Source organism: Eretmochelys imbricata, chromosome 1 (genome assembly GCF_965152235.1).
Source record: "Eretmochelys imbricata isolate rEreImb1 chromosome 1, rEreImb1.hap1, whole genome shotgun sequence".
NCBI lineage: Eukaryota > Metazoa > Chordata > Testudines > Cheloniidae > Eretmochelys > Eretmochelys imbricata.
Window position 1 is genome coordinate 333,197,079 of NC_135572.1, and position 23,718 is coordinate 333,220,796.

General features: G+C 44.2%; 1 protein-coding gene across 1 annotated transcript in view; it reads right to left on the reverse strand.

The window, feature by feature from the left end:
* The window catches only part of CDHR3 (cadherin related family member 3), a 74,883-nt gene extending 51,943 nt beyond the window's left edge, over positions 1-22,940 (reverse strand). The window contains exons 1-6 of the mRNA XM_077807864.1: positions 22,871-22,940; positions 15,597-15,799; positions 13,024-13,192; positions 8,309-8,400; positions 1,294-1,388; positions 1,079-1,183 (exon numbers count right to left, since the gene is read on the reverse strand). Coding sequence (XP_077663990.1) covers positions 1,079-1,183; positions 1,294-1,388; positions 8,309-8,400; positions 13,024-13,192; positions 15,597-15,799; positions 22,871-22,940 — 734 coding nt within the window. The remainder of the gene's footprint in view (positions 1-1,078; positions 1,184-1,293; positions 1,389-8,308; positions 8,401-13,023; positions 13,193-15,596; positions 15,800-22,870) is intronic.
* Positions 22,941-23,718: the final 778 nt, after the last annotated feature.

Consider the following 23,718-nt stretch of genomic DNA (forward strand, 5'->3'; position numbering starts at 1 on the left):
TCCCAGGCCAGGAGGTCACCTGATTCCTTTGTTCTCCAACCCTTTAGCTCTCACCTTGCAGGGGGGAAGGGCCCAGATCATCAGTTGCCCGGAAACAGGGTGTCGGCCATTCTCTGTGGCCAGACTCCTGCACACACCTGCCCTCTAGGGCTCTGCAGTGATCATACACCCTTACCCCACCACCTAGATACTTAAGAACTGCATAGGGGAAACTGAGACACCCCCACACTATTCAGAGGAAACATTAAGAACAGTCCCACTTCGTCACAGGGGGCTTATGCATTGCAGTGGACCCTAAAATTGGGACTTAGGGCCCAGATCCATAAAGATATTTAGGCTCCTAACTTCCAGTTTAAATCGATGGCAGTAAGGAGTCTAAGTACCTTTGTGGATCCGAACCATAGACCTTATTTTGACGTTCTGCACAGGGGTGAGTTTCAGCCAGACAGAGTGTATGTCTTCATGCTTGACTTAGCATCAAACACAAGCTTTGAAAATTAACTGTAATAACATGTACAGGGATAATGGAAAGAAACTGATAAAAACGTCCAACAAGAGACTAAGAAGTCATAACAAACTGAAAATAGTGTTTTAGCAACAGTTATTAGAATAGTTATTAATGTTTGCCAGAAGCTGGGAATGGGTGACAGAGAATGGATCATTTGATGATTACCCTGTTCTGTTCATTCCCTCTGAAACACCTGGCATTGGCCACTGTTGGAAGACAGGATACTGGGCTGGAAGGACCATTGGTCAGACCCAGTATGGCTGTTCTTATGTATTATCATTAGTTTATTATTATGTGTATGGTCGTGGCACCTCAGAGCCCCAGTCATGGAGCAGGACCCCATTGTGATAGGCTCTGAACAAAAAGATAGTCCCTGCCCCAAATAGCTTACAATCTAAGTTTAAAAAAGATGGATATAGAAAGAGGGAGAAGTACATGGAAACAATGAGACATTGTATCAGTTAATGGCTATGCTATAGAGTCTCCCAAAAGGTTGAACCAATAATGCTGAGGCTGAAAAGTCTGAGAACTATGTGTATTTTTAGGGTGCAAAGTGATCGTTTCACTTACGTGGTAAAGTAAGGTGTTTCGTCATTGGTGTTAATGATGTTGACTATCACTGCCCTGGTGGTGCTCAGCCCTAGGCGGTCTGTCACTGTTATGTTTAACAAATAACTGTTAAATAAAAACAAAATCAAACCAGAATCACACCGTGGATTACATGCAGTAGGTCTCTGTTCACAATGAACAACGAGAATGATCAGAGGATCAAAATGAATACTTACAGATGTGGATCTCTCTCAAAATCAAATTCTTTTGTGGAAGAAATGGTTCCAGTTTGAGAGACCATGAATGGCTGTGACACAGGGGTACATGAATACTGGAATAAAAGGATTATGAATTAGTATCTGTATCTTTTTAAAACATCCAGCCATTCATTCACTGGCTTACAGAATGGATCAAGGAAATATATGCCCCACATTTACAGTATTCCCAGAACTCGGTGTATGGAAATGTACAGGCATCGTGGTCACCAGCAGGATCAAACCCAGGACATTCATCACCAGAAACACAAGCCACTGTCACTTGAGCTATAGAAGTAGATCTTCTGGTAAATAGCAAGCAGGGCATGACAGTGGTCCCCATTAGAAAGAGACATGGTCACACACCAAGCTAGTCATTGTGTCACATTTTTATCAGAATAATTCTCACCCCCTCTGGTATCCTAATCCATGAAAACAATGTAATTTACCGGCTGGTGTGTGTGCACCTGCCACTACCCATCTAGTGGTTGGGCTGCAGGAAATACTTAAGCAAGTCTGACATTTTATCCAGAAGAGAGTAGTGGTGCACAGATATGTAACCAGCACAGTATCATCTCCATGTCCAAGGTAGAAAAATCACCTTTTTCTGCATTTAACTAATATTCTGTATGCCAGTTGAGATGCTCCTCTACACTGTTACTAACAACACACTGCTCAGGTCCTCATCTGGTGTAAATCAGCATGGATCTATTGTCTTCAATGGAGCTATACTGTTTTTTACAAAAGTTGAGGATACAGCCATTATCAAGATAGAGCAGATATGCAGTAAGACAGCAGTAAGTCTTTGTAAGACAGCAGTTGCAAAGCCTTTTGCCCTTCATCTCTTGGAGGTCCATTCAGGATAGATAGAGAAGAGAACACTGACACACAGTGCAGTTGTACAATGACTTTGTGTTTTTATTCAGGAAACTGCTCCCAGGTTGCCTGCCTCAGGGACATACCATACTTAGTCTGGTTTCTCTTCTAGTCCCTTCCTTTCAAGTGGGCCTAAGAACTGATTCTGCTACCCATAGGCCATAATCAGTAATCCTGTGAAGACATCATGTCTGTACTACAAAGTTATGTTGACCAAATTTATGTTGGCATACAGCCACCACAGTAAGTACTTCGCTTGTGCATATGCGTACTTGGCTCCTGGTGTCACCAGTGCATGTCTTCACCAGGAGCTCTTGTACTGATGTAGAGTGCAGTGCACCAGGGATAGTTATCCCACAATGCAACTCGCCACTGTCCAGTGCAGAGTCTTGTGGGAAGTTTTTGCAATGCCTGATGGAGCCAAAACGAATTGTGGAAGGGTGACTGGGAGCCTGGGGTCAACTTCCCATAATGCAGTGTTCTCCATCCCATAATTTCATCTGCATACCATAATTTTCGTGCCTTCTTTTCAAAATCCCATAAACCCCCATATCTCCTCTTACCATATGCCATCTCTGACAGATGCATGGCGCCTGCGCAGTTCTACACTCAGTTCATGAGCATTGCAAGGATAGGGTGCATGATCCCGGGGTCCTGCAGAACCTCAGGAGGAGCTGCAGGGGACATAATTCCTTGGAGGCTAGATTGCCATGGGACATAGAAAAAAACAGTTCAAGATTGTTGGTGGCATTCATGGAGCAGCTGGAGATGGTAAAGTGCTGGTTCTGGGACTGAGAAACGAGCACTGACTGGTGAAATTGCATCATCATGCAACTTCAGGCTGATGAGCCGTGGCTGCAGAACTTTTGGATGAGCAAGGCCACATTCCTAGATCTGTGTGCCCCAGCCATCCAATGCAGGGACACCTGAGAAGCAAGTAGTGATCGTACCCTGGAAACTTGCAATGCCAGATGGCTACAGCCAGTTGGGAATCAATTTGGAGTCAGGAAATCCACCCCAGAGGCCATTGTCATGCATGTGTGTAGGGCCACTAATCGCCTCCTGCTATACAGGATTGTGACTCTCAGCAATGCGCAGGACATAGTGGATGGTTCTGCAGCCGGGGGTTTCTGAACTGTGGTGGGGTGATAGATGACGCCTATTCCTTTTTTTGGAGTTAGACCACCTTGCCACAGAGTACGGCAACAGAAAGGGCTACTTTTCTATGGTTAAGCAACCGCTGCAGGATCACTGGGGACGCCTTATTGACAGCAGTGAGGGCTGGTCAAGGAAAGTGCATGACACATGTATCTTTAAGAACAAAGGACTGTTCAGAAAGCTGCAAGCAGGGACTTTCTTTCCCAACCGGCAGATTACCATTGGCACTGTTGAAATGCCAATAGTGATCCTGGGGAACCCAGCCTATCCCTTGCTCCTATGGCTCATGAAGCCATACTCCTGCCCCCTCAACAGCACCAAGGAGCACTTCAGCTACAGGCTCAGCAGGTGCAGAATGACAGGGGAATGTGCCATTTCCAGGGTAGCTGGCATTGTTTCCTTACAAGATTGGAACATAAGAACATAAGAATGGCCATACTGGGTCAGACCAAAGGTCCATCCAGCCCAGTATCATGTCTGCCAACAGTGGCCAATGCCAGGTACCCCAGAGGGAGTGAGCCTAACAGGTAATGATCAAGTGATCTCTCTCCTGCCATCCATCTCCACCCTCTGACAAACAGAGGCTAGGGACATCATTCCTTACCCATCCTGGCTAATAGACATTAATGGACTTAGTCTCCATGAATTTATCTAGTTCCCTTTTAAACCCTGTTATAGTCCTAGCCTTCACAACCTCCTCAGGCAAGGAGTTCCACAGGTTGAATGTGCCCTGTGTGAAGAAGAACTTCCTTTTATTTGTTTTAAACCTGCTGCCCATTAATTTCATTTGGTGGCCCCTAGTTCTTATATTATGGAAACAAGTAAATAACTTTTCCTTATTCATTTTCTCCACACCACTCATGATTTTATATACCTCTATCATATCCCCACTTAGTCTCCTCTTTTCCAAGCTGAAAAGTCCTAGCCTCTTTAATCTCTCCTCATATGGAACCCGTTCCAAACCCCTAATTTTAGTTGCCCTTCTCTGAACCTTTTCTAATGCCAGTATATCTTTTTTGAGACGAGGAGTACGCAGTATTTGTACTTTTTTTGTATTTGCATTTGTACGCAGTATTCAAGATGTGGGCATACCATGGATTTATATAAGGGCAATAAGATATTCTCCGTCTTATTCTCTATCCCTTTTTTAATGATTCCTAACATCCTGTTCGCTTTTTTGGACTTCAGTGAGAAAAATATCCCAGTGGCTATAGCTGCCTTCTGTATCCTGTAAAGCAAAGGGGGAAAAGTTTCTGCCAAGGTGGAGGTGGGGCAACTATCTGCTGACTTTGAATAGCCAAGCTCAGGGAGGCTTTGAAAGACCATTTTAATAATGATCCAGAATAGTGTGTGTCTGCTGTAGTGTGGTCCACCTGGCCTTGTTCTTTTGTGGCCCAGTATGAATCTTGTGGTGATTTCTGTGTATTTTGGAATATAATATTGTCAATGCATCTATTTATATTGTTTATGAATGGTGCTATGGGTTGTGTGACACTGTGCAGTAACAGATAATTGGCTGCTGTCAGACCTACTCAGCACCAACCAGCATATATTGTGAACTAATAAAGATTAATTTCATTACAAAAAAAAAAACTTATTCTGTAATATGAATGGGGCAATTAAAGAAAACCTTTTGAAATTTAATAAAAATTAAAAAATTAAGGGAATAGAACTTATGATGTGGAAAAAATAGTCATGTCCATTTTAGGTACACATACACCAACCGGGGCTTACACAGGTCAGTGTATATGAAGCTGTGATTGTCTTTAATGTCCCCTGGGGTGGAGTGATAAGGGTAGTGCACTGACCCCTGATGCCACATGGAATGTTGAGTGGGGACATAGGAAGGTCCCGATCAGGGGTGAAAGTAACTTAAAGGACTTACCAGTACTCCAGAGTCCTGAGCAGGGGGCATGGCCTCGACCAGAAGAGGCGTGGCCTCAACTGGAAGAGTCGGGGCCTTTAAATACCCGGGCCCTTTAAATCAAGTTTTAAAGGCCCCAGGGCTCCAGCTGTGGCTGGGAGCCCCCAGCCCTTTAAATTACCCCCAGAGCTCCCAGCTGCCTCTGCAGCTGGGAGCCCTGGGGCTCAGGGGTGATTAAATGGGCCCCGGCCTCCAGCCACTGCTACCGCAGTGGAACTCCAGACCCTTTTAATGACCACCGGAGCCCTGCCGCCACTACCCCAGGGCTCTGGCAGCGGGGCTCTGGTGGCGCTTTAAAGGGGGCTCTAGCCGCTGCGGGGAGCCTGGGGTCCTTTAAAGCGCCAGCCTGGGGAAGCCAGTCTGGTCCGGCACAGCGTACTGGCTCTTGCAGGTACGCCGGACCGGACTGGCTTACTTTCACCTCTGGTCCCGATATTGAGTTCTCAATGGGCTGCAGCGGGAAACGAGCATGGAATTGTTGAACCTACAGGCCCACCAGAGTCTGCAGCATCTCTGTTTGCTGTCTGAGAAGAACAAGCATGTCCTGCTGCACATCCCCTCTCCTTTTCCTGCACCTTTCTCCTCTCCACTCCATCCTTCTCCAGGTTACCAGTAAGGGTCATCCTCCAAGCCCTGTGCTCATTCTCTGATGCAGCACTGGCTTGCAGGATATCCTGGAACACGTCATCCTTAGTCCTCTTTTCTTCCTCCGTATCTGGCTCAGGCATTCCGTGAGTGGGGATGGGGAGACCCTACAGCTGCAATGGACACAGGTACCTTTGTCAGTGTTTTCATGATGGAAATCAAAATGTAACGTGGAACTCTCTCCCCTTGCTCCCCAAAAGTTGTAAGTGTTGCATTCTCACTTCTTCTTGGGACTGATAGAGCATGGCACCAGCCATGCTGAGGATGGCCCTCCAGCAGTTGGGAAAATGAGGAGGGAATTGCTCTGTTGCATAATTCTGGTTGTATAGGGCAATGGAACTGCATACTGGCACCGTTTCCCCCGGAAAAACCAGGTCCTGGCTCACTGAGCAGCTAGATCCCCTGGTCACCTGCTCCTCCTCCTCGTCCACTTCTCCTCACTGTTCATGGCAGGGGCCTGTGATTCGGGCTTCTCAGAAGTATCCACAGGGTTCTTGGGGGTAGTGGTGGGGTCTCTGCTGAGGATGGCATGCAGCTTTCTGCAGCTCAGCATCAGATCGATTGTTGGCCTCCCTGGCCTTCTGGTACACCTGCCGCAGCTCCTCGGCTTTCACATGGCACTGCTGCTGGTCCCTGTTGTAGCCCATCTCCTGCATCTGTCAAGCAACCTACTCATAGATATCCACATTTCTGTGGCTGGATGGGAGCTGTGCCTGCAGAGCCTCTTCTCCCCAGAGGCCCAGGGGATCCACCACCTCCTGTCTCCTCCAGGCAGGAGTGTGCCTGGAGTGTGTAGCCAGCATGGTCAGCTGGGCAGTTGCACTCAACAGTGGAGAGCTGCTAGGGTGTGCTCGCCAAGCCAGGCAATCAGGAAAAGGAATTTCAGAAATTCGTGGGGCTTCCCATCTACCTGACCCTGAAGCAGTGGAGTTCACAACAGTGACCAGAACGGACACTGTGGGGCATTGTGAGACAGCTGCTGGAGGCTAGTAAAGGTTGACATAAGTAACAGAGTGTCTACACTCACATTGCGTCGACCTAATTACGTTGACCCTGACTCTATGTTGCTTGGGGAGGTGGTGTTATTAAACCAGTGTAATGGGGCACTTATGTCATCAGGAGCCAAATTCAAGTGGAGAGACACCCACAACTAGGTTAACGTAAGGTGCCTTGAGTCAACCTAACTGTGTAGTGTAGACCAGGCCTAACTTAACAAGTGATATTCTAGAACATACAGCATCAAATAATGATAAGCCAGGTGATCAGTAGAGTGTTCTTAAAAATCCTACAGCCTTATGAAAGACCTGCTCAACTGGTGCTACTCCTCTTGTGTTACTTCTTTGACAAACAGAAATGAAATAGAACCGAGTGTAACCACAACTCATCTCCTATTGTGATATGTTTAACTGAAGTTGCTGAAAAAGCGGCTGAGTAATCTAATCAATTAAGCTAACACATTCTTGTCAATGGACCACTCTAGTTTTCCTGCTGGGAGTATTATTGTACCAGCAGTCCATCATTTCTGCATGTGCGTCTCCTTATTATGACTGGGATTTATCACAGATTCAAAGACTTTTGCTTATGAAGAATTCACTGCAGTTATTTTTCTCTTTCATTGGCAATAATCGTTAATCTAGAGCTAAATCCTGAGGCCTTTACATCTTTTCTTATTCAGTCAAACCCACATTGACTTCAGTGGGAGTTTGACTGAGAAAAGACTGAGTAAGGAGGTCAAGAATGCAGCTCCTAAAATGTAATTGGTCTTTTGAGTATTGCTACAGGCTGAAGTAACACCTGAAGTGTCTGTTTGTGATAATGTTGTATCTTTCACCAGTTTCTCAGGTAAAAGTCTGCAAAAAGTGACTTTTCTGAAATTCCTGCTGATATCCAGAACCTTTTCATTTTTTTAAGCTGTTGGCCACAAATCACACTGTATTTCTTTCCAGATGGCTAAATGCTGAGGTTTCATTGCATGAAGAGTTATTTCCCCAATGTTTCATTTAAAAGAAACTTCAATGTAACATAAAAGATTAAAAGCCCCATTTAACCCTTACTCTGAAAAGGGGTTTTGGAGACAGTTTGTAAGAAAGACCCCGTTACCTGCTATATCTATGGTGGGTCATAGCAAAACCCTGTCTCCAAACTCTAACTTCAGGGTGTTCAAATTTTAAAACCTACTCCATACCCCAGTGGTGAGAGATTGGTCCCTTCTTATCAAAAATAACATTCTGCTATTCTAGCTTATTATTTAAAAAGTTTCATTTCAACTGACAATATACTGTTTTCTATATGCCTGATGAGTGAGTTCAGAGGAGAAAGTTCCTGGGAATTAGTTATACTTCAGATGCAGTGGATTGCATTGTCTCTCTCTCTTTTTTCCTTAATTAAACTTACTGTGAGTTGTGACTGTTCAGGATCAGATGCATCAATCTGGTAAATAACTCCAGGAGGTGTTCTATTTCCCTCCAAGATATAGATCATTACAGCTGGATGAATAGAAATATAGTCAATGTTAATTTTATCTTTAAAAAAGACACAGATATACTGACTGTATCAGAACACGTCATTACCTGATGCATGTACTCACTCTGCAACTCTGTCTAATTCCAAAATAAACAAAATACCCAAACACACACCAAAACAACACACAGCTGGGTCAAAAGAACGTGCCCCCATGCTGTAAATAGACAACCATCAATATTTGTGATTATGAAGCTTACATCACTGACAGACAGAGCATATCTTGAACTGGTCATTGGTAAATGACCTGGGCTAGCTTGAATTTTTATGTCATTGGGGGATTGTGACCAGTACCACCCACCTGCCTCAATGAATGGGAAACCTGATGGGGCCAGCAGCAATTGGGTTAGGCCCAGTTGAATGTGGAAAGAGAACATGTGCTGAGAGGATGCAGGGGTGCCCTTCCCCTTCAAAGTCTCTAGTCACTGGTTGGCAAGCTTGGGGAGGAAGGGATCTGACTGGTCCCTCACTCTCCTCTTTCATTAATTTAAACCCTAGCTTCGGCCTCGTGAAGCCTCTTGCTTTTTGCTCCATTCTAGCAGCCTCACCCTCTGTCCCCTGCACTAGCAGCCGTGAAGCTGTGTTTTGTGGATGCTATGGCTCTGATTGTTTGCCCGCTGTAGGGTCAGGAATGAATTTTTTTCTTCCTGTAGGGGCCAAACTGGCAGAGGGCTAGGGAGTTTTTTGCCTTGCTCACAGCATCCTGGAGGCACGGTTAAGTTAAATAAGAACAGAGTTTAATAATTAATACTCAATAAGGATGTTATTTCATCGCAACTTGCCGCTAGTTTTGAGTGTGGTTAAAAGGATAAAAGGGATGGTTCGCAGAAGTAAAAGACCTGGGATTTTACTGGTGGGCCTTGTGTTCATGGGATAGGAGGAGACCCTGAGGCCTTTGTGGGCTGAGGTTCCCCCCTTTTCGTACCCTTGGTCCCCCTTGGGGGCAGAAGTAGGACTCAGAAAAACGAACTGAGTCCTAGGGGTAAGATGAAGAGAGCCTACACGAGTGGTGGGTTATTGGGTAGGGAATCCTTTAGCCCCCACACTGGAACCACTTAAAATGCCTGGCAGGTGAGAGTATGGCTAACAGGATAGATAGCAGCCCTCCCAAGTGTTAAATGTAATAAAGTTGTGGCCTGATGCTTTAAAATCCATCCTTGTGTTTGTCCTTTTTCTTCACTGTGTCTACGTCAATTCAGTTCATATCATGAACTGCTAGGACTAGGATCTCATGTGCTACATCATTGGAAACATGGGAATCCCAGCTTTCCTAAGATGTATAGGAATTATTGCTAGTATGGGCAGTTAATGAGTAAGCGGACCTTTAACTCATTATTTACTGTAGACTTTTTCATGTCTGCTGTGTCCTGTGCTTATAGAATATTAATCTGTCCCTGACCCTGACTGGCTGCTTGTGCCCAAAGGAGCAGCAGTAATCCCCAAACAGCAGAATGAGGATTCCTAGATGACAGTGATATGAATATGAAGTTTAATGAGAAACAGACACATTTTAATAACCAGTGAATGTGCCATCAGTGTTAACGGCAGCTGGTATTGATAACTAACCCCACCCAGTTAGACAACTCCTATGTCTGTGTTCACTGATTTACTGCAGCTCTAGCTGAGTGTTAAACTGATGCAATTATTTTTAACAGGCTCCCAAATATAGCATGTTTCATGCTGCGCCCATCCCCTGAAGCATCATCATGTCAAATCTCATTATTATTTTTTACAGTAGCACCCACAACATGCTAGGCACTGTCCATGCTCTGAAGACCCAGGCCCTTCTCCAAGGAGTTTATTTTGTCTCTTGTACAAAGTATAGTAAAGAAGCAAGAACTCCAGGGATGCTTACATGTTATTTGTTAAACTGGCTGTTTTCCAGCTAGAAATGGGCCTGAACCAAAACCTGCACTGGCTCTTAATCCTTAACTTTGGCAGGGATCAGTATTTAAACTTAGATCCAAACTTCATCACTGGCCTCTGCCAGTGAGCCAAAACCCTGAAATAACATTGCCATTCTCCCAACTATTGAGGAGTTCATAAGCTGGCTCCATATTTTGTGGCTCTGGCCCATCTGTATTTTTGGGTAGGAAAAAAAAAATCTTTGAATGTTTAATAATTCATTGCTGTTCCATACACATACACACACACATGTTAGAACACTGAAGTTTCAAACTGAAACTCTTAAAAGTCAGGAAGTGACAAAATTATGATTTCTCTTGTAACCTTAATTCTGCCCCTTTATATATGTATATGTTATACAGCCTTCAGTTACATGATGTCATGGTATAAGTTCTGCAGGTCCCCTCATTACTGAGTGAGCTAGATAGGTGCTCAGTGAGCCAGGCAGCTGTTTGATATTTACTTTTATCCTCTCTGAGATGTGGGGCCATGTACTGAACATACACTGCTCTCCTTCCAAACCCCACCCTGAATGAGGAAGGGATTCTGTGAACTCCAGCCTCCTACTCAACACCCTGAGCAATTGCTGCAGTGAATGAAGCAGAGGTGCTCCAAGTTCCCACACATTGCACCCCCCCCCCCGCCCACACACACACACACACAGAGCTGGGCCAATATCACCGATCACATGGAGATAGTATTTTTGGAACCCTGTCTCTTTCCTTATGCACTATCACAGATCATAATCCCCATGACCTTACATTTAAAACTGATTTCCCACATAAATTTCTCTCACACACATGCAGATTCACTGTACTGCTGTGCACGCTGGCTGAACACTAGCTTTATTGTCTTTCAGAAACTCTTGCACATGCACAAAGTACATTTATTTAAACCTTTGTTGCTTCTCCAAATCCAAGTCAGTTTTCAACAAGGCACAAAACAGTATGTTCATAACAAAGTGGCTGTGCCTGGTTCCATAGAAGGAACTCGAATGTCGAGACACTCAGCATCACAATGCCTAACTTTTAGGTGACTAAAAAACACAGGAGCAACACTGCAATCTGAAAAGCCTGGGTTAGCCACTAGACTCCTATATGAGGAGATAGATAGGTGCCTCAGAATGTGATCCACAAAAGCCAACAGGCTAGGTGGGGGTCTGCCTAAAATAGCCAATGGGAGATGCTGATGGGGGGTGGGGAGCACGTCCTAAGCCCCACACCCTCAGGTCAGATTTCCATGCCTAAATCCGGGCTGCTAGGAGGGGCCTATCTTTGCTTGTGATTTACAAACTGGGAGAAGGTGGGTGTTTGGCCACTTAAGTCACATGCAGAGAACAATCAGAGGCTGCCTAAATCCACGCACAACAGTCAGGCTTGGGCAGGAGAAGGAGCTCCCTTAATATTTAACCCAAGGGTTAGCGTACTCGCCTGGGATGTGGGAGAGCCCTAGTTCAAGTGCCCAATGAGGAGAAGGGATTCAAACAGGGATCTGCCACTTCTCAGGGGAGTGCCCTAACCACCAGGCTATAGGCTCTTTTTCTGGCCCAATTAATATTTAATTGTTCAATTATTTAAAGTGGAACAACTTCAACAGGAGAGATTGAGGGAGACTGCATAGCCTAGGGCACTCACCTGAGAAGTGGCAGATCCCTGTTCAAATCCCTTCTGCTCACAGGCACCAATTTTTCATTTTTCTGGGTGGATGCTCCACGCCCACTCTGCCCAGAGGCCATGCCACTTCCCCCAAAACCCCACCCTCGCTCTTCCTGTTCCTGGCCCCACTCCGTCCTCTCCCCCCAGCACCTTCTGCTCACTGCCAAACAGCTGATCGGCGGGTGGGAGCTGAATACCCACTATTTTTGTTCCGTGGGTGCTCCAGCCCCAGAGCACCTGTGCAGTCGGTGCCTATGCTTCTCCTCATCAGGCAGAGAGAGGACTTAAACTGAGCATTGCCCCCATCCCAGCTCAGAACCCTAGCCACTATGCTAAAGGTTATAAGGGAGGGCCTCTTTTCCTGCCCCCACCCCAGCTGTTTCATGTGGAATTAGGCAACCTCTAATCAGGCCCCACAAATGATTTAGGTGGCCAAACAGTTTGTCTTTCCCCTGGTTTGTCAATCACTGTGTGGCTTAGGTGGGAGATTGGCACCCGGATGCGCAGAAGGAGGTTCAGATGCAGAAACTTAGATGGCAAGAGACTTTAGGTGCCTAGATGGTTAGGCGCAGCCAAGGGGAGTTTTGTGGATTGCTGTGATGCCTAAAAATAGTACTCGGATGTTTATGTACTTGTATGGATCCCACTCTACCTCCCTATCAAATGGGAAGTCTCTAATAGCTGCCACTAAGACACTTCAACGAATCAAAAAAGCTCATAAATATTTATTGTTATCACTAGCACTGCTTTCTTTTCACTCTTTTGGTATTTGAAAATGCCTAACCCATTTTTAGTGCAAGTCTCAAGGAGGGAAGTCACTCCCTGCATGAGATCAATCACTAAATTTCAGCTGAAAACATAAAACAGGTAACAACCACAGTGACCCTCTAGAATGGAAATATTTGGCCAATCTTAACTATAAGCATTGCTAGGCATTCTGTCTATAACATTTAGTGATTAAGGTTTAATTTCCCAATGTTGTAATTTCAAGCATTAGTCTCTTTTGTTACTTCCAAGCAGTTCTCTTACTTTGGTTTGCCAAATTGCCACGAAACACAGGAGGTTCATTAACATCTGTTATTTGGACAGTAAGTATTTGAAGGTCACTTGCCCCAGCTGTATCACTGACATAAATCTGCAAATCAAAGCTGTTTGGCATAGTTTCATAATCTAGAACAGGATCTCCAGTGGTAACAACCTGAAATGTAACAAATTATTAGTAGCACACTATGCAATCAAATCTGTAATTATTGTATATAGGAATAAATACATATAAAAAGGTGCCATGATGGACTGGTTAAAGACTGAGGGCTACAGGAAGATGCACCAACTGAGGGGGTACTGCAGTAGGTCCCTGTTGGACTATTAAAGACTGAGTCCAGGGAGGACTGAAGGACATTTTGGACTGTATCCCCCGGAAGGGCTTTGCTTGTTTTGCACATGGAGAGAGTGTGACTTGGCCGGAGGGCTGAGTCACCGAAGCCCCACTTAACAAACGCAGTGGCTGATGGGTCGCTGAGAGCAGAGAAAAAAATCGCAGGCATGCACACCCTCAACCAGGGTGCGCTCATGGGAGGTGGGTGCCACTCTGTCACACAGTCTAAATGAGAATCTAGATATTTCTAAGCAGATTGGGTCCTGCTTAATAGAAATATACCTCCAATTCACAACAATTAAACATTTTCACTGATTTCATGAACAGTGTGGTAAGCTATATATTCAGCTTTGATGCTGCTGTTTTTAGATGCCTCTCCAATGAAGAGGAAAGAGATGCTCAATTGTCCTTACAGAGCACGATGGAGAAATACAGCATGTCATCTGGAGGTGAGCTGGACCACTCTTTGCGCCTCTGAGCAGGAACAATTCTACCTCCAACTACCGATTGCTGCTGCTGTGGGCCTGGAGAGGGGGAGCCTTAGCTATACACTGCTCAAAGCAGGAGACTTGGTGCATGGGCTAGCATGTTCCTGCATAATGTGTGGGGAACCTGTTCTGCTGCTTTTGTTCTCTGGGTGGAGGGTAGGTAAGAATCTCCCTATGCTCTCCTCTCGCTCTCGCACCACAGCAGCAGAGGGCTGTGAAAATAGAGATTCTAATTGTCAGCCCCCATATGCATGAAAATAGCCTTCCCCATATCTCAGCAAAGACTTAATAGTAGAGTGTAGTTCTGGGGTATCTCATTACTAGGCGTTCATTACTTTTACAAAATATGGTACTACACATTCATTAGAATATTATGCAACAGCATAAATAATTAACACTAACTACGCTTGTCCAGTAAATGAGCTAATTACATTTGTGCCGCATCATCCTAGCTTTTTAAATCATGTTTGTTCACTTGCCTACTAGTTTGCAGAACTTAGTAATTCACAATGGAGTCATTGGGACAGATTTCAGGGCACATCTACACTATAGCAGCACAGGTATGGTTCTGCAGTGTAGATGCTTCATACATTTTCAGAAGGGGGGTTTCCCTTTGGGGTGACCAGATAGCAAGTGTGAAAAATCTTGGCGAGGCGGTAGCTAGGGTGATGGAAGAATTCTTCTGTTGATCTAGCTGCATCTACCATGGGGGTTAGATTGACCTAACTACATCACAGAGGGTGTGAAAATTTTCACAGCCCTGGGAGATAAAGCTAAGTCGATCTATTTTTTTAGGGGTAAGGCAGGCCTCAATCTGGTGTTGCTGCACCTTTCTGCTTTAAGCTAACTTCTTGTCCCTCGGATCCTGCAGCTGATCTGTACTGCCTCCCAGTAAGTTAGGGAACCTGGAGAACTGCTCTAGCTTGTTCCAGCTATGCTGCTGTGCAGAGCCCCCAAGGGCCCTGCCAGTAACTGAGGATATCTGGGGCCCAAGCTATGCCTCCCTTCCCCAAATATGCCATCTGAATCAGCAGCCAGGAGGGTGGCAAACCATCCCTTTGGCAGCTCTATGAAGTCCAAGGATTCCTCAGTACTGAGGGAGCCTTCAAGGGGCTGATTAAACTGGATTCAGCTTAAGTAAGGTTGACAATCTTCCCCATTAAGGTGAGTTAGTAAAATTCTGTTATAGTGCAACAAGTTGGATTCAATGAGGGCCTGATTCTGATTTTACATTACCTAATCCACACAGGGGTAGGTAAGATCAGAATCAGGCCCCAGGTGCTTTTATTCACCTTACAGAGTAACAGCCGTGTTAGTCTGTCTTCGCAAAAAGAAAAGGAGGACTTGTGGCACCTTAGAGACTAACCAATTTATTTGAGCATGAGATGAAGTGAGCTGTAGCTCACGAAAGCTCATGCTCAAATAAATTGGTTAGTCTCTAAGGTGCCACAAGTCCTCCTTTTCTTTATTCACCTTAGTATTTTTTAAAACAATTACTTCTGTGATATGTGGAACAAATATGGTGTTTGAAAACCAATAAAAAGCCTAGAAGCACTATCAGCTCTTTGGGTGCTATAAGAGTTGAATTTCCTGTAATAGATACCTTGATCTGCTTTTGCAACTCTTACAATTAAATGATACATGAATAAATACTGTACCAATATCAGCTCTCAGTAATCCAAAGAGTAAGCATCAGTCTACAGACTAAACACATTGCCCAAGTTGAATTGAAAACTTACCTGGTAAGTATGTGTAGCTCCAGGATCAATCCGAAAAGCTTTTGTAAGTGGATTTGAGTTTATTATTAAAGGATATCCTGAAGCCACTTCAGAAGGTGATGGTGATAAAGTAACACTAAACGTATGAACCAAAACATAAGCTGAAGAATTTTCTGTCACATTGCCTGTAGCAGGCAAGCCATTAAGTGACAGTGTTTTTCCCCCTGCATATTTGAAAAGGAAAGTAAAATTACACTTCTGTGAAGGGTTCCAGAGTAGCAGCTGTGCTGCAAAAAGAACAGGAGGACTTGTGGCACCTTAGAGACTAACGAATTTATTGGAGCATAAGCTTTCATGGGCTACAGCTCACTTCATGCCCTCTCTGTGAATGTCAGCTGGGACAGAGCACACACCTTCTGCCACGTGCTGTGAACAGAAATGACCTGAAACTCTTCTCATGCTGATATGAATTGTGATGTTACACTGCTGTCGAACCCATGCAAGTGACAGGAGGCTCAAACTATTTATTTTCTGCTTAAATGCTGTGGCTCTGCCACTGCAAGTTACTGATGTTAATGCAGCATTGTTACTCCATTGCTTGTATTCGCATGATAGCTAGAAATATCAGTCACCTGTTACCCCCTGCTGCTGCCTCTCTGCACTGAATCACATTAAAAATCAAAAAGAAAAGGAGTACTTGTGGCACCTTAGAGACTAACCAATTTATTTGAGCATAAGCTTTCATGAGCTACAGCTCACTTCATCCTTTGCATGCAGTGGAAAATACAGTGAGGAGATTTATATACACAGAGAACATGAAAAAATGGGTGTTATCATACACGCTGTAAGGAGAGTAATCACTTAAGATGAGCTATTACCAGCAGGAGAGCGGGGGTGGGGGGTGGGGGGGGAGAAAAAAACTTTTGTAGTGATAATCAAGGTGGGCCATTTCCACCAGTTAACAAGAACGTCTGAGGAACAGTGGGCGGGGGAGGGGGGGAATAAACATGGGGAAATAGTTTTACTTTGTGCAATGACCCATCCACTCCCAGTCTTTATTCAAGCCTAAGTTAATTGTATCCAGTTTGCAAATTAATTCCAGTTCATCAGTCTCTCGTTGGAGTCTGTTTTTGAACTTATTTTGTTGAAGAATTGCAACTTTTAGGTCTGTAATCAAGTGACCAGAGAGATTGAAGTGTTCTCCGACTGGTTTATGAATGTTATAATTCTTGACATTTGATTTGTGTCCATTTATTCTTTTACATAGAGACTGTCCAGTTTGACCAATGTACATGGCAGAGGGGCATTGCTGGCACGTGATGGCATATATCACATTGGTAGATGTGCAGGTGAACGAGCCTCTGATAGTGTGGCTTATGTGATTAGGCCCTATGATGGTGTCCCCTAAATAGATATGTGGACACTGTTGGCAACGGGCTTTGTTGCAAGGATAGGTTCCTGGGTTAGTGGTTCTGTTGTGTGATATGTGGTTGCTGGTGAGTATTTGCTTCAGGTTTGGGGGCTGTCTGTAGGCAAGGACTAGCCTGTCTCCCAAGATTTGTGAGAGTGATGGGTCATCCTTCAGGATAGGTTGTAGATCCTTGATGATGGGTTGGTGAGGTTTTAGTTGGGGGCTGAAGGTGATGGCTAGTGGCATATTGTTATTTTCTTTGTTGGGCCTGTCCTGTAGTAGGTGACTTCTGGGTACTCTTCTGGCTCTGTCAATTTGTTTCTTCACTTCAGCAGGTGGGTATTGTAGTTTTAAGAATGCTTGATAGAGATCTTGTAGGTGTTTGTCTCTGTCTGAGGGGTTGAAGCAAATGCGGTTGTATCGTAGAGCTTGGCTGCAGATGATGGATCATGTGGTGTGGTCTGGTTGAAAGCTGGAGGCATGTAGGTAGGAATAGCGGTCAGTAGGTTTCTGGTCTAGGCTGGTGTTTATATGACCATCGCTTATTAGCACCGTTGTGTCCAGGAAGTGGATCTCTTGTGTGGACTGGTCCAGGCTGAGGTTGATGGTGGGATGGAAATTGTTGAAATCATGGTGGAATTCCTCAAGGACTTTTTTTCCGTGGGTCCAGATGATGAAGTTGTCATCAATATAGCACAAGTAGAGCAGGGGCATTAGGGGACGAGTGCTGAGGAAGTGTTGTTCTAAGTCAGCCATAAAAATGTTGGCATACTGTGGGCCCATGTGGGTATCCATAGCAGTGCCACTGATTTGAAGGTATACATTGTCCCCAAATGTGAAATACAAGCCGTCAGGAACAGTATCCCCGACAATGTCACAGCAAACCTGGTGGCTGAACTTTGTGACTTTGTCCTCACCCATAACTATTTCACATTTTCACATCAGCCACACTATCAGAGGCTCGTTCACCTGCACATCTACCAATGTGATATATGCCATCATGTGCCAGCAATGCCCCTCTGCCATGTACATTGGTCAAACTGGACAGTCTCTATGTAAAAGAATAAATGGACACAAATCAGATGTCAAGAATTATAATATTCATAAACCAGTCGGAGAACACTTCAATCTATCTGGTCACTCAATTACAGACCTAAAAGTTGCAATATTACAACAAAAAGACTTCTAAAACAGACTCCAACGAGAGACTGCTGAATTGGAATTAATTTGCAAACTGGATACAATTAACTTAGGCTTGAATAGAGACTGGGAGTGGTTGGGTCATTACACGAAGTAAAACTGTTTCCCCATGTTTATTCCCCCCCCAACCCCCCACTGTTCCTCAGACGTTCTTGTTAACTGGTGGAAATGGCCCACCTTGATTATCATTACAAAAAGTTTTCTCTCCCCCCTTCCCACCCCTGCTCTCCTGCTGGTAATAGCTCATCTTAAGTGATCACTCTCCTTACAGTGTGTATGATAACACCCATTTTTTCATGTTCTGTGCGTATATAAATCTCCTCACTGTATTTTCCATTGAATGCATCCGATGAAGTGAGCTGTAGCTCACAAAAGCTTATGCTCAAATAAATTGGCTAGTCTCTAAGGTGCCACAAGTACTCCTTTTCTTTTTGCAAATACAGACTAACGCGGCTGCTACTCTGAAACCTGTCATTAAAAATCAAGTCAGACAAGCAAACGTGTGTGATTAAAAGGTGTTTAGAATTCTTTTGTGAATTCTGTTCTCAACAAATGACACTCCCCTTCCCTTTCTAACATGTCTTGTCATACATTAACAGAAGAGAAGGCAGGGCCAGTTCTTCAAGGTGCTGAGCAGCTCCTGAAAAGTTCAATGTAATCTCAACCCCCCAGTGTAGTTAGCACCTTGCAAGATACTGCTAATGCATTGCAATCCATTCAGGGCCAGGACCTGGGCCAACATTAAAAAAAAAAAAAAAAAAGTGTTTGTGATGCCATGCACCAGATCACAATGCCACTCACTCAGATTGGGGGGGGGGGGGGCAGAAGGGGATGTAGGGGCTTCTGGGCCGGGGCGGTCAGCCTGCTGGTGGCAGTTGAGGGCACCTAAGAGGGGAAGAGAAGGCTCAGGTGAGGGAAGAAGAGGGAATTTATAACCCCCCCACTTTAAATAGTGCTTTGCAGCCCCTGAGTGAGTGTGTTACATGTCCCCCTCTCTTCCCAATCCACAGAGGATGTGACTCTATTACAGCTGTTGGCTTGAGAATCTGGATCAAGCTGTAGAGGCTCCTGCTTTTAGCTCTGGAGGTCCCTTGTTCACGCCTTGGTGTTAGCCAAGATCGAGGCTGTCACAACGGCTAGTGCAAAATGTCTGGAATGCTTGGAACCAGCAGAGAACACTGACTGGAGTTCAGACTAGCAGCCATGTTAGTCTGTATTCGCAAAAAGAAAAGGAGGACTTGTGAGCTGTAGAATATTATTAGCATTGCCAACCCCAAACATTGAGTTTGGGCACACAAAATATCACAAGACTTATTAAAAATTATAAGTTTCAGAGTAGCAGCCATGTTAGTCTGTATTTGCAAAAAGAAAAGGAGGACTTGTGGCACCTTAGAGACTAACAAATTTATTTGAGCATAAGCTTTTGTGAGCCACAGCTCACTTCATTGGATGCATTCAGTGGAAAATACAGTGGGGAGATTTACATACATAGAGAACATGAAACAATGGGTGTTACCATACGCACTGTAATGAGAGTGATCACTTAAGGTGAGCTACCACCAGCTGGGGGGGGGGGGGACGACTTTTGTCGTGATAATCAAGGTGGGCCATTTCCAACAGTTAACAAGAACATCTGAGGAACAGTGGAGGGTGCGGGGGTGGGGGGGAATAGTTTTACTTTGTGCAATGACCCATCTACTCCCAGTCTTTATTCAAGCCTAAGTTAATTGTATCCAGTTTGCAAATTAATTCCAATTCAGCAGTCTCTCGTTGGAGTCTATTTTTGAACTTATTTTGTTGAAGAATTGCAACTTTTAGGTCTGTAATCAAGTGACCAGAGAGATTGAAGTGTTCTCCGACTGGTTTATGAATGTTATAATTCTTGACATCTGATTTGTGTCCATTTATTCTTTTACGTAGAGACTGTCCAGTTTGACCAATGTACATGGCAGAGGGGCATTGCTGGCACGTGATGGCATATATCACATTGGTAGATGTGCAGGTGAACAAGCCTCTGATAGTGTGGCTTATGTGATTAGGCCCTATGATGGTGTCCCCTAAATAGATATGTGGACACAGTTGGCAACGGGCTTTGTTGCAAGGATAGGTTCCTGGGTTAGTGGTTCTGTTGTGTGATGAGTGGTTGCTGGTGAGTATTTGCTTCAGGTTCAGGGGCTGTCTGTAAGCAAGGACTGGCCTGTCTCCCAAGATTCATGAGAGTGATGGGTCGTCCTTTGGGATAGGTTGTAGATCCTTGATGATGCGTTGGAGAGGTTTTAGTTGGGGGCTAAAGGTGATGGCTAGTGGCATATTGTTATTTTCTTTGTTGGGCCTGTCCTGTAGTAGGTGACTTCTGGGTACTCTTCTGGCTCTGTCAATTTGTTCCTTCACTTCAGCAGGTGGGTATTGTAGTTGTAAGAATGCTTGATAGAGATCTTGTAGGTGTTTGTCTCTGTCTGAGGGGTTGGAGCAAATGCAGTTGTATCGTAGAGCTTGGCTGTAGACAATGGATCGTGTGGTGTGTCTGGATGAAAGCTGGAGGCATGTAGGTAGGAATAGCGGTCAGTAGGTTTCTGGTCTAGGCTGGTGTTTATATGACCATCGCTTATTAGCACCATAGTGTCCAGGAAGTGGATCTCTTGTGTGGACTGGTCCAGGCTGAGGTTGATGGTGGGATGGAAATTGTTGAAATCATGGTGGAATTCCTCAAGGGCTTCTTTTCTGTGGGTCCAGATGATGAAGATGTCATCAATGTAGCACAAGTAGAGTAGGGGCGTTAGGGGACGAGAGCTGAGGAAGCGTTGTTCTAAGTCAGCCATAAAAATGTTGGCATACTGTGGGGCCATGCGGGTACCCATAGCAGTGCCACTGATTTGAAGGTATACATTGTCCCCAAATGTGAAATAGTCACAAAGTTCACCCACCAGGTTTGCCGTGACATTATCGGGGATACTGTATTCAAAAACCAGTCGGAGAACACTTCAGTCTGTTTGGTCACTCAATTACAGACGTAGAAGTGGCAATTCTTCAACAAAAAAACTTCAAAAACAGACTCCAACGAGAGACTGCTGAATTGGAATTAATTTGCAAACTGGATACGATTAACTTAGGCTTGAATAAAGACTGGGAATGGATGGGTCATTACACAAAGTAAAACTATTTCCCCATGTTTATTCCCCCCCCCCCCCCCACTGCCCACTGTTCCTCTGACGTTCTTGTCAACTGCTGGAAATGGCCCACCTTGATTATCATTACAAAAGGTTCCCCCCTGCCCCCACGCTCTCCTGCTGGTGATAGCTCACCTTAAGTGAGATCACTCTCTTGTTACTGTGTGTATGGTAACACCCATTCTTTCATGTTCTCTATGTATATAAATCTCCCCACTGTATTTTCCACTGAATGCATCTGATGAAGTGAGCTGTAGCTCACGAAAGCTTATGCTCAAATAAATATGTTAGTCTCTAAGGTGGCACAAGTCCTCCTTTTCTTTTTATTAAAAATTATGAATTTCTTTAAAAAAAAAATCTTGAGACCTCTTGCTTTGCCTTCTGATTTCTGAGCCTTTATGGTACACTCAAATTTTACTCTCTTGAAAGCTGAGATCCTCATGCAATCTACAGTTTAAAGCAGTTGGGACTTACAGGGGAAAACACCAAATATCATGAGACTCATGAGAGTTGGCAACACTGTTTTTAAAGCAATTTAGTGACTAGAAAAAAAGGAGGAGAGCCAGCAATGTGTGACCAGCCAGCTCTCTGCAAGCACCAGCCAGTGCTTAGTGGTCCATGGACAACAGTTTAAGAAACCTCTGCTGTAAGCAATCCATTCTTCTTTGCTGCTTGTTAGAAGGTCTATTCTTTGTGTATCTGTAATGCTCTCATGCTGAACCCAAATACTGATATTGCCAAGTTAACATGCCATGGTCTGGGTTTTGTGGGGGGTGGTGAGGGGGTTTGATTGGTTGATTGGTTGGTTTTTAATTCACCAACTGTTAAAGTTACCACTAACATGAACCTAGAAAAAAAGTCTAAATTCTACTGGCCTGATTCTTATCGCTTTGTACCTGGTACAGTCATTTATATCTGTGCAAAGTGGGTATAAAACACTACCAGTCTGATTTTTAGTGTAAATGACTACATCAGTGTTTAAAAAGCGACCAGATCAGAAGAGGGTATAAAACGTTACCATTTACACAAGCTTTAAGGTGGTGGAGAACTGGGCTCTATACATGTCTTTATGGCAAGGTCTTCTTAAAACTTGCTACAAACATAGGTCGAGTTCATGACATTTTAAAAACTACAATTTTTTTTTAATTCAATTAACCCACAAATGAAATATGAACAAAACCTGGAGCTGCCTAAAGTGAACTGACTTTGCTTTTTTGAAAATTCACCTGCTTTCCCACCCCAATACTCTCATCTTGAACCATGGACGTTATTCTGTAGCACAGCATCCGGCATAATATTATTGTAATGGTATATAAATGATCACAATGGGCCGAAATCTCCTGACAGTTATACTGATGCAGCCCCATGGCTCACTGCAGTCCGGTAACAAAACAGCTGTTCCTTGAACTCTTTTGTCAAAAGTTCTGATCTCAAAAGTACACTTTAGGTCCCTTAAGAGAAACTATAACAGACAAGAATGATTTAAATTTAGCAATGGAATAAAATAGTGTTCTTACCAGATATTCTTCCTAACAAAACCAAAAGAAGAAAAATGTTCTGCCTCTTCCCTAGAATCCTGCCATCCATAGTCCTAGGATGTGAACTGAAAGAAGATCTGGGTCTTATTTGCCTCAGTCTGCTTCAGCTCCACCTAAATTTTTCTTCCTTGTCATGCTGTCCAGTAAGAAATCAAACAAAGGTTCTGCCGTATCTAAGGGAGTTTCTAAACACCATCAGCCTGTTTGCTCTTCAGGGGACGGCTCCTTGCTGACATACCATAAAATATCCCTTAAACTGCAATCCTTTTAGAATGACAAAGAAGGAGGGGAATAGATAATACAATGCCGGCTTGATAATTCTGAGGAATGAGGTGCTCTCTCTCCATAGACCAGGAACAATATTGGGTGCAGCATTGCATGTTTCCCCATGCTGCTAGTGTGTTTCACACCTGTTCTGGGGTGTCAGAGTCATTTAGGACTTGTCTACACTAGAAGGGTTTTGCCATTATAGTTATACTGGTATATCCATTCTCACAAAATCCTCTAGTGTGCACTCAATGTATCGTTATTGCTTATGAGAGCACAGGGCTTTTCCCTTGCCTCTGTTCTGCAATGACATGAGCAGGTCCCCCTCCCTCCATGCTCTGTGTCATAACTTTTGTCCTGTATTTTCTCTCTTCTATAAATATATATTTGAGCCTATTGGTTTGGTTCTTCCTTTGTCTGAATGCCCACACAGATCCCTTTGCCAACAATAGATCAGTGCTCATGTGCACAGTTACATAAATCAGACTTCTCTACAATCAATTTGCAAACACCTAGAAGATAATAAGGTGATAAGGAACAGTCAGCATGGATTTGTCCAG